This window comes from Triticum dicoccoides, chromosome 3A, assembly GCF_002162155.2.
Source record: "Triticum dicoccoides isolate Atlit2015 ecotype Zavitan chromosome 3A, WEW_v2.0, whole genome shotgun sequence".
NCBI classification, from domain to species: Eukaryota; Viridiplantae; Streptophyta; class Magnoliopsida; order Poales; family Poaceae; genus Triticum; species Triticum dicoccoides.
Window position 1 is genome coordinate 722,438,855 of NC_041384.1, and position 11,051 is coordinate 722,449,905.

The 11,051-nt window shown below is 43.9% G+C and overlaps 1 protein-coding gene across 1 annotated transcript; it reads left to right on the forward strand.

The window, feature by feature from the left end:
• The first annotated feature begins 3,726 nt into the window (after nucleotides 1–3,726).
• On the forward strand, nucleotides 3,727–7,229 carry LOC119270485. Its single transcript, XM_037552489.1, has 2 exons — nucleotides 3,727–5,112; nucleotides 5,204–7,229. The coding sequence occupies exons 1-2, from the start codon at nucleotides 4,921–4,923 to the stop codon at nucleotides 5,642–5,644; spliced, it is 633 nt and encodes a 210-aa protein (XP_037408386.1). The 5' UTR covers nucleotides 3,727–4,920; the 3' UTR covers nucleotides 5,645–7,229.
• The last annotated feature ends 3,822 nt before the right edge of the window (nucleotides 7,230–11,051 follow it).

The following is an 11,051-nucleotide window of genomic DNA, read 5'->3' on the forward strand; positions in this document are numbered from 1 at the left end:
GCCACACACACAATCAAGCCACACATAATCAAGCCACACACACAGTCAAGCCCACACACACAGTCAAGCCACACATAATCAAGCCACACACACAGAGTCAAACCACACACATAATCAAGCCACACACAGTCACACACACAGAATGGAGCGCTTGCACACAAGGAACAGGGATAGATAGGGGCAAAAAGAGAAAGATAATACATGCAAGACCGAAGTAAACCCAGAAAACTATAAAGAAATTCCAGAACTTGAATGAATAAACTTATTTCTCAAGAGGGGTGAGGGTGATTCAGATCTTCATTCCTGAAAAGGAATAATAATATGTTCCACTGAGACTGTCGAACCAAAGAGAAACCATGCAGTTAGATTAAGGACTCTAACTAACCAGTTGGAAAAGTGGGTCCTCGGGTAAATATTCCAATGTGAACTCCCTTTGGCACGAGTATCTTGGGTCTGTATTACGTAGAACTCCATGACCATAGCCAGGAACAACCTATGGATGCAACCAGACATCAGTAATTTATAATTTTTGCTTGTAAGTTCAAATAAGATCAACAGTGAAAAGCAACCTTAGATCTCTATCTTGGATCTCTTGTTTAGCATTCAACTAGAATAGTTTAGCAGTGCAAACTTCCCATAAACTCATAAACAATAGTCAATGTTAAATCTCAGAATGGGCATGTGTGTAATGAAGGTGGTAACAACTTAATTCAGTGAGACTAAAACTCTAAATAAATGGCGCGACTCCGTAAAGTCACACTGCATTGATGGTTTCTAATTGGCAAAACAGGAACAAGAGACAAGACGATCATGATGGTTACAAGTTACTGCAGCAATTAATGATAATAAGCTGAATAAAAAAGGTGTGAAATCACAGGACACTGAGATGAACTAAAAGCCAATACCTTGTACAATGTAGCAAGAACACCAGAACGTTGTGGGTCAGCACCAGCCAATATTGTGCATGTTGCAGCAGCACTAAGAAACATGTTCCATCAAGATTTTTGAGAATAAAATATGGAGGCAATATCAGTTCCAAACGCGACTTGCTAATAACCACTGCAGTACTTAGACATGAATATCAAGTAGGGTAATTTATTACATACAGCCACTACACCAGCAAGGCAACAAAGAACCATACAAGACAGAACATTAAAAAGGAGTAAATTGCAGAAGAGAGAAACAAATCTACAACTGAATGGGGTAAGCCTTACTCATTCCCAATTTGGCGTTGCTCAGTTTGAGAGATACCATAGTATCAAAGTGCAGCTTCCAAGAATTTACGCTTTAGATCTAAAATTCTCGCATAACAGACCTACAAGAGATATAAGAGGGGAAATAAAAGTTTGTCCTTGGTTGTAGACAGATAGATTACTAAACTGTTTCTGAACCAACAAACCTTGTATTGTAAGTTCATAACTTCCTGGTTGTTGTTTGTGACAAAAAAGAAGGCTTTGTTGATAAAAGCTTGAGCATTCACTGCATCATTATCCTACAAAATGAAGAACTACATTAGTCCAGCTGACAATGCAATGCCAACAAAGGCTAAAAACAGGACTAACCTCCAAATAGAGTCGTGCAATCTGGACGCACTTGGATAATTTGTTTGTGTCATCAAGCATCCTGGTTTTTAAGAAGATGGCCAGCTTTCCCAGACTTAGAAAATCCAATGACATGTAAAGAGAGACAGAAGCTGCTTCTACCTGATTCCTGAGTCCAAGTCAATGCCACTAAGCATTTGTGCTGCTCTCGACCATTGTTGTTCAAATTCATTCAGTTCCGCAAGCTTCTCTCTAATCACTAATAAAACCTGCATATAGCCAGCACGATTATAGATCAAGAATGTTGCAAGACTTTTTTACATAATAACAACAAGGTCAATCACAAAATCACCGAAGAAGATTTAATGAGCAGTTACAAAGCCCACAGAAACAGATATTATGTCAGTTATTTGTGGTAGTGAAACTGGAAGCAGTAAATATTCTCTATGAGATTTACATGAAGACACTGGAAGCAGTAAATTCACTGGATGATTTCTTTCACAAGATGACAAGCATGATGCAGGCATTCTTTGTACATTTTTCTGCACAGGTATATATTAACCAGCTTTGATCTACATAATCTTTCAATACCTAGATATATGAATAGCTAAGACTAAGACCACATGATTGCAATAAATAGAAGAGAACATCAACTACACATAAAATCAAGTGTACCTGATTAGCCAGGACGTGCAGTGGCCCAGCCAAACCGTCCAGCAAATGTGACATGTCTAGATCCACATGTTTGTACCTTAAATACTTAGAAAAGCATTAGAATATGATATCCACATAACACAAATATCACAAAAAAGTTGAGAAAAAAGAATAGTCAGTTGTCTACACTAAACAAGTACTGGTCTGTTACCTAAGATCAGGAACTACCAATACCAGTATCTCGAGGAATATTTGTAGGAGATATGATAATAACTTGAATAAAACACATCATATTCAGTATACTAACATAGAAGTGATATCAATATTTCTACCTTCCACATCAGATAGTATAAAACACACCACGGCCTACATGGTTTGCACCCCTGAACGCACTGGCGGACCTCCCAGGTGGGCAGGGTATGGCGCCTGCCACACCTTAATTTGGAGCAAAAAAAAATTTATACTTAGTATGCATCAATCGCTAGCAGAAAACTGCCTTGTCGCTGTTAATACACGTGATGGGCCGACGGCCCGATGCAGTGAGCGGCAAGATGGGCCAACACCCAGCCACGCGAGGCAGCAGGTTCGAGCGTCCACGGAGCGAGCAGAGACGCAACACACGCACGCACTCGACCACCCTGTTCTCTCCCCAGTCCCCACGACGCCAACCCTAATCCCGACGGCGGCGGCTGGCCAGGTCTCCAGCCTCCAGGACTGGGCGGGGCAGCCAGCGGCAGGCAATGGCGAGTGACGGCGGCGGCGGCTGGCCAGGTCTCCAGCCTCCAGGAGTGGGCGGGGCAGGCAACGGCAAGTGACGGTGGGGCAGCAAGCGGCGTCTCCAGCCGGGGATTAGGCGCCTAGCAGCAGCAACATCAGTCCGGCCGGCGCAGTCACGGGCAGACGGGCTCATGGCCAGATTGCCTGAAGATGGAAAGGAAGAGGAAGGCAATAGGAAATTCAAAGGAAAGGGGAGGAGGTGATTTCTCAATTTTCCTGAAATTTTGTTGCAAATTCTAGCAGTAGCTTGAAGCCTCAAATTCAGCAGGATTAATGTTGTGATTTGTGAACACTCTAATTGTGAATTGCAGATTTGAAAAGATATTTTGAAGTGCTTGGTAGTGGTAGCAGCTCGAAATCGAATCCAAGTACTCGTGAAAGTGTCAATGTTTCGGCACAAGCCACTCATCAAGATCAAGTGAGTTCGGTGCGAGTAGAACATGAAAATTTGATGCAAACTGAACAAGTGGAAGAACAAACTACAGATTCTCTTGAAGCTATAGTGGAAGAGAATGTTGAAGTTCATGAAGTTGAAGGTGTATCTGTTTTTAGTGAAGATTACATAAATGGTGATCCTGGACTTCACATTCCACTTGATAGATTTGCCCCCAACATTAGAGATGATGTTAGATTTGCTTATATACGAATGGGTGCAACTCGACCAACTAGTTGCACTTTCCCCCCAAATAGAAATGGAAGATGCTTCCGACCACAATGGTATAAGGACTTTGATTGGTTGGAATATAGTGTAACAAAGCATAAGGCCTATTGCTTCTATTGTTATCTTTTTAAGCATGACCGAATGGATGAAAAATTTGGGCATGATGTTTTCTCCAAATTGGGTTTTGACTGTTGGAAAAATGCGGTTGCAGCATTCCGTAAACATGTTGGTGGGCCATGTAGCATCCACAATATTTCAAAAACAGCATGTGATGATTTTAAAAATCAAGGGGCAAGTGTGAAAAGTAAAGTTACAACTTACAGCAAAGGTTCACTAGTGAAGTATGAAACTCGTGTGGATACATCTTTGGGCATTGTAAGTTATCTAGCATTGCAAGGTGAACCATTTCGTGGACATGATGAATCCAGTACTTCTTTGAACAAGGGAAATTTTTTAGAGTTACTTGATTGGGTGAAAGAAAGAATTCCAGAAGTGAAGGTTGCATTTGATGAGCTATTCCCTAAGAATGCCAAAATGACTTCTGGAAAAATTCAAAAAATCCTTGCTAAACATCGTGCACAAGCGGTCACCAAGGCAATCAAAGAAGAGATGGGTGATTCTCTTTTCTCTGTTCTTATTGATGAGTGCCGTGATATATCGGTGAAAGAACAAATGGCCGTGGTAATTAGGTACGTGTTTAAGTTTTTGAAGTGTATATGTGTTTTTTGATCATTTTGTTCTATGTAGAGTGGTCAACTAATTATATGACTTCCTATAGGTATTTGAGCAAACAAGGAGAGACTATTGAACGCTTTTTAGGTATTAAGCATGTTCCGGACACAACATCTGTTTCTTTAAAGAAGGCATTATTGGAGGTTTTTGCTAAGCATGGTCTAGTTGTTGCACGACTACGAGGGCAGGGTATGATGGGGCATCTAATATGAGAGGAGAATTCAATGGCCTTCAGAAGTTAATTCGAGATGAGAACACATATGCTTTCTATATCCATTGCTTTGCCCACCACCTGCAATTGGTAGTTGTTGCTGTTTCGAGATGCTGCAAGCGTGTAGAGGATTTTTTTGAATATGTGACCATGATTGCTAATCTCAGTACTTCATCTTGCAAGAGGAAGGATAAATTGCTTGACAAGCAAAAAGAGGTTCTTTTGGATAAGATTAAGAGTAGTGAGATGCCGACGGGAAGAGGGAAAATCAAGAAACATCCTTGGTCAGACCTGGAGATACAAGATGGGGCTCTCATTACACAACCTTATCTCGCATTGAATCAATGTGGGATGCAATCATAGAGGTTTTGGGCATTGTTGAGGATGATGTGCGTGTTCCATGTAGGGCAGGAGGTTTGGTTCATCAAATGGAGACTTTTAGCTTTGTGTTCATCTTGAAGATGATGCTAAAAATCCTTCACATGACAAATGATTTGTCTCTTCTATTGCAAAAGAAGGATCAAAATGTTGTTCAGGTATGTGATGGATCATGCTATATGTATCTAGTCTGCTTGATATATTTTGTTCATGTAAACATTGTCTAAAATTGTAATTGTCTCATTTCAGGCAATGTCATTGGTTACGGATGTGAGAACACGTTTGATCAACTGGAGAAATAATGGTTGGGAGCCACTCTTGGAAGATGTCAAAGCCTTCTGCACCAAAAACGACATTCCGATACCAAATATGGATGACATCTTTACAAAGTGGGGAAAATCAAGAAAAGGTGGACGAAACAATGTCACGGCTGATCATTTTTTCCGCGTGGACACCTTCTATGCTGCCATAGACTCCATCACCACAGAGTTTGATCATCGTTTTAATGAGGTATCTTCGGAGCTGCTCCAGAACTTCTCTTGTCTTGACCCAAGAAACTCCTTTTCTAGGTTCAATGTGAATAAGCTTGCTAGACTCACAGAGATTTATCATGAGGATTTCTCAGATTACGAACGTGAACATATAGTTGATAACCTAGAGCTATTCATTATCCATATGGAGAAGAATTGAAGACTTTAGAGCTTGTCATGATATTGCAAGTCTAGCTAAAAAGATGGTTGAACTTAAAAGGCATGTCATGTTTCCTGCTGTTTATCGCCTCATTGAGTTGGCATTGCTACTACCGGTAGCGACGGCAATAGTAGAAAGAGTCTTCTCATCAATGAAAATCATCAAGACTGAGTTGCGCAGCAGGATGTCTGATGGCTGGCTTAATGACTTGATGGTGTGTTACATTGAGCGAGAGATCTTCAAAAGTATTGATCTTGGTAAAATTAAGGAAGATTTTCAGAAGGAGGGTAGGGCACTGCCATTACCTGAGTCTTCCTGCCATTAAATGCTTCATTATCGGTATGTTTTAGATAGTTTTTCTATTGACACATGTCTACAATTTCATTGTATTTGGTTATTTGTTTGTAGTGTACAATTTCATTCCTTTGATTCGCATAAAGAAAAATCTTAGTGAGACTTCTCCCCACCTAATTTTTTTTTCATGGTCCGCCTCTGCCTGAACGCATCCCCATGTATGGAAAGACAGACATTGGGAACATAAGCCAAGCATGACAAGAAGAACCCAATTGGAAACAACACTAAATAAGAAACCATCATAATGAATCACCCCAGCTCTGCTTATAAGATGGGCGAATTCAAGAACATAAGAACGACCGTAACGAACAACCATAACGACTAGCGAGCTAAATCAGAGTATCACAAGGGCGCATGCGTTTGAGGTCTGGAAATCGCCGACGAACAACGCAGCGACCGAACAGAGGCACCGATCTGAACGAACACGATAAACTGACCTTGCATTCGCCTCTCCCCGTCTCCATAATCCAAATTCATAACTAGACAGCGAACACGAAACACAGGAACACGAAACTTAATCGCTCATCGCTCCGCCACGAACACGATAAACTGACCTTGCTTTCCTCTCTCCGTCTCCTTAATCCAAATTCATAACTAGACAGTGAACACGAAACACAGGAACACGAAACGTAATCAACTAATCATTCATCGCTCCGCCACGAACACGAAACAGAGGATCATGAATGTCTCTCAGATAACCAAAGCGCATGCAGAAGTTGAATGATCCAACAAACTCAGAATCAATATTAACTATTCAATGATCTAGCAAACATAACAATAGAATTTTAGAGAATAGGGTGTCAGAAGATCAATGATCAATGATCGCACTATAAGTTAATTGTCACAAAGCCTAGGCAAAGCAAGAAAAGCATTTTCCATTGACTGGACATTAGTAATACAAAAAAAAAGAATATGGTATCCACATAAGACATAATAGAACACGCATACCACTAAAAATTTAAGAAAAAAGAAGTTGACGGTCTACACTAAACAAATACTAGGTCATTAATCACAATACCGAGTTGATGCCATAAAATTAAACATGACAAACAATAATTTTTCAGGCAAACTAACTGGGAATTAACAAATGTCAGAGCATAAGAGTTGGGCTAGTCAACTGGATCACCATTATCACAAGAAAACAAGCAGCACATGTCCACATTAGAGGTTCATTAGGAAGTTAGCAGCATTGACAAAAAAACATGTGATGAACGTGCTTTCACAGATAAATAAATTCTGGAGTTATGCTCATAACAGAAACATATGCCCAGGTGTGCAATGACAAAATTCTAGAGTTATGCTATGCAGTCTAGAATGTAGTCTAAGGGGAACTAACTAGCAGCAGTTCATCTAGTACTTCAATGGAAATAGCAACATCAGGCAGGAAAGAAGGAACCTTGTCCAGCAGTAGCAGCAACAAGTGTTCAATTAGCCAAGCAGTAGGCCACATGGTAAAACTTTTCTGCTCGGAACACACAAGAAAAGCATGATAAAAAGAAACAAATTGGAAAGAACATAAGCAGTATACACCATCAATTGGAAAGAACAAGCGTAATGAATCACCCCGTCTCTGCATCGAATTAATGGACCCTGTAACTCAAGAATTGACAGAGGGCCAACAAGAACTGCCAGAGAGCCAAGAATTGATAGAACATCACACGAGAGCAACGCAGGTGACGGAACAGAGGAACCGATCTAAACTATGTGGCCGGCCGTAATCCAATTTCGAAACCAGACCCGGTTGTTCCTGCAACCGACGCGAACACGAACCCGGGATAAAGAAGCGCACGCAGAAGGAAAGAATTGCTAGTTCGCAAACGAGACGGAGAACCCCGACGAGGAGAACGAGACGGACCAAGAACACGTGAGCGCATCGGGACAACGGCGAGGACGAGCGAAATCGAATCAGACGTGAGACTACACGAACGACGGAGAGGACGAGCAAGATCGATTCGGACGCGACTCTAAACGGACGACGGCGAGGACGAGCGAAATCGAACCGGACGCGGCTCTAAATGGACGACGGCGACGAGCAAAATTGAATCGGACGCGGCTCTAAACGGACAACGGCGAGGACGAGCAAAAACGAACCGGGCGCGACTCTACACGGACGACGACGGCGAGGGCGAGCAAAATCGAATCGCACGCGACCCCGAACAGACGACGGCGACGAGGAGCAAACTCAAACCAAGCGCGATTCCAAACGGACGAATCGAGCACGAGCAAGAACCAAATCAGGCGCGGTTCGAAGCCTAAACGGACGGCGAATGGAGGGCGAGCGAATCCAAACCAGGCGCGAGGAGGCGAGGCGAGGCGGGAGGCAGGGCCCGGGGCCCCGGGCGAAGAGAGGAGGAGCAGACCGGCGGGCCACGGCCAGGGCGCGGGGAGGGAGGACAGGGCGCGTGTGGCCGCGGGCGGGCCGCCGGGGAAGAGCTGGCGTCGCCGGCCGGGTCCTTGCCGGAGACGGCTTCGGCGGGCGGCGGAAACCGGAGGGGAGGGGAGTCGAGCTGGTGCCTGGTGGTGGTAGGTTGGGGCTGGATCCGGGCCGGGTGGGCGGGACTAAAGGGATCGGTCGGTCGGTCGGCAACGCGGCGCGGAGATATTACCGTTGGGAGCCTCGGATTGGGTTCGGGTGCTCGAGGCGGGTTGGGAAATTTCTAGCTACTAGGGTGCTCGAGGCAGAGGCGGTTCCGTGCAGACCCACGGTGCGGGCACACGGGCTATCCGGCCGGCGCACATGAGAAGCCCGGCCCATTTGGTCGTGTTAGGTTGTGTGTCGTGTCTTATCTTAGAAAAAAAATGTTTTTTAGGATTACCGCGTGTTTCATTAATCACATACATAGTGAATACAACGCACACACGTGGAACCGGTCAGAAAGACCGAGAGAAAACACGTGTTCCCACAACTTTGCGTAAAACCCCTCCAAGAAAATAAAATCACACTGAAGACCATAGGAATTCCGGCAACTACCGTCACCACCGACACCGTCGCTGAATTCAGAGAACTATAGCCAAGAAGAGCGCTGTGAGCCGATGAAGAAGTCTGCCAAGGACGAGGCTTTTTATTGTTGTGGCGTGTCGACCGGGGATCTTCCTCATCCTTCTTCAATCCTGGAGCAACTGTCAACCATCGATGTCATCGAGGCCCAGCACCAGATCCGCCGCCATCAAGCCGCAAGTCAAGATCCGAAACCACCATCCTCTCACAGTCACCGGTGATGTCACCAGGGAAGACAACCACCGGCCATAGACTTGAAACTGCCTTCCAGAAGGATCGGCGGGAGACTGAGCTCACCTGCTCCTCGATGCCGCCATGGACGATATCAAGAAGGGACTGGAGCTTCGGCATTATTCTTGGTTGCGATGCCGCAATCACCATCAAAAACAGCGCCGTGCTAAACACAATACCTTGCATTGCAGTCGCTGTCCCGATGCAGGCGCATGGAGACGCTGGACTCGCTGATCGAAAGGAACAGCGAATACACATATCCACGAGCCTCTCAACACTACCGTGAAGGACGCCGCCGAGATGATGCCAGGACTCGGGAAATCTTATTCGACACGGCGCCGATAACACCATTGAAGTGAGGCAGTAGGACCAACCTATCTATACACCTGAGGTGGAGAACTGGGGATCCTCCATCTAGCCGTTGCCGAGGCAGATGAAGGAGGAAGGAGCTCGCGGCCTCGCTAGTGGCTGAGGCGGGATTGGAGGCGCCCTCTCTGTGGGTCTTTGGAACCGTTCAAGAGACACTTGGGAGGTTGTGGGTTTGTGTAAAGAGGGATGGAAAAAATATGTTGGTGCAAAAAGACATCCGCAATGTTTTCATTTCGTTAACATCAACTTAAGGTCCGGCTTGTTTCAAATAAAAAAACTTAAGGTCCAACTAATTTCCCAACTAGAATAGAGAGGGTACGTGTCTGAAGTGACTGTGTTTGAGGTGACTTGTGGCGATAATCCCACGGCCAAAGTGGTGCCAACTCTTCCCTCCAAGTTGATCACCTCCCTCTTCCAATTCGATCCTTCGTCTGTCTCTGAGATCCAGTGAAGGAAATATGCCCTAGAGGCAATAATAAAGTTGTTACTTATATTTCCTTATATCATGATAAATGTTTATTATTCATGCTAGAATTGTATTAAACCGGAAACTTGATACATGTGTGGATACATAGACAAAACACAGTGTCCCTAGTAAGCCTCTACTAGACTAGCTCGTTAATCAATGATAGTTAAGTTTTCTAACCATAAACATGAGTTGTCATTTGATGAACGGGATCACATCATTAGGAGAATGATGTGATGGGCATGACCCATCCGTTAGCTTAGCATAATGATCGTTAAGTTTCTATTGCTATTGCTTTCTTCATGTCATATACATATTCCTTTGACTATGAGATTATGCAACTCCCGGATACCGGAGAAATACCTTGTGTGCTATCAAACGTCACAACGTAACTGGGTGATTATAAAGATGCTCTACAGGTATCTTCGAAGGTGTTTGTTGGGTTGGCGTAGATCGAGATTAGGATTTGTCACTCCGAGTATCAGAGAGGTATCTCTGGGCCCTCTCAGTAATGCACATCATAATAAGCCTTGCAAGCAATGTGGCTAATGAGTTAGTTGAGGGATGATGCATTATAGAACAAGTAAAGAGACTTGTCGGTAACGAGATTGAACTAGGTATGAAGATACCGACGACCAAATCTCGGGCAAGTAACATACCGATGATAGAGGGAATAACGTATGTTGTCATTACGGTACGACCGATAAAGATCTTCGTAGAATATGTGGGAACCAATATGAGCATCCAGGTTCCGCTGTTGGTTATTGACCGGAGAGGTGTCTCGGTCATGTCTACATAGTTCTCGAATCCATAGGGTCTGCACGCTTAACGTTCGATAATGATTTTGTATTATATGAGTTATGTGATTTGTGACCGAATGTTGTTCGGAGTCCCGTATGAGATCACAGACATGACAAGGTGTCCTGAAATGGTCGACGGGTAAATATTCATATATAGGACGATGATATTCGGACACCGAAAGTGTTCTG

Excerpts from the sequence above, each read along its gene's own strand:
- LOC119270485 (XM_037552489.1), top strand. The coding sequence starts at position 4,921 with ATGTGGGATGCAATCATAGAGGTTTTGGGCATTGTTGAGGATGATGTG. Across the intron at positions 5,113-5,203 it reads AGGATCAAAATGTTGTTCAG|GCAATGTCATTGGTTACGGA; the intron begins GTATGTGATGGA and ends GTCTCATTTCAG.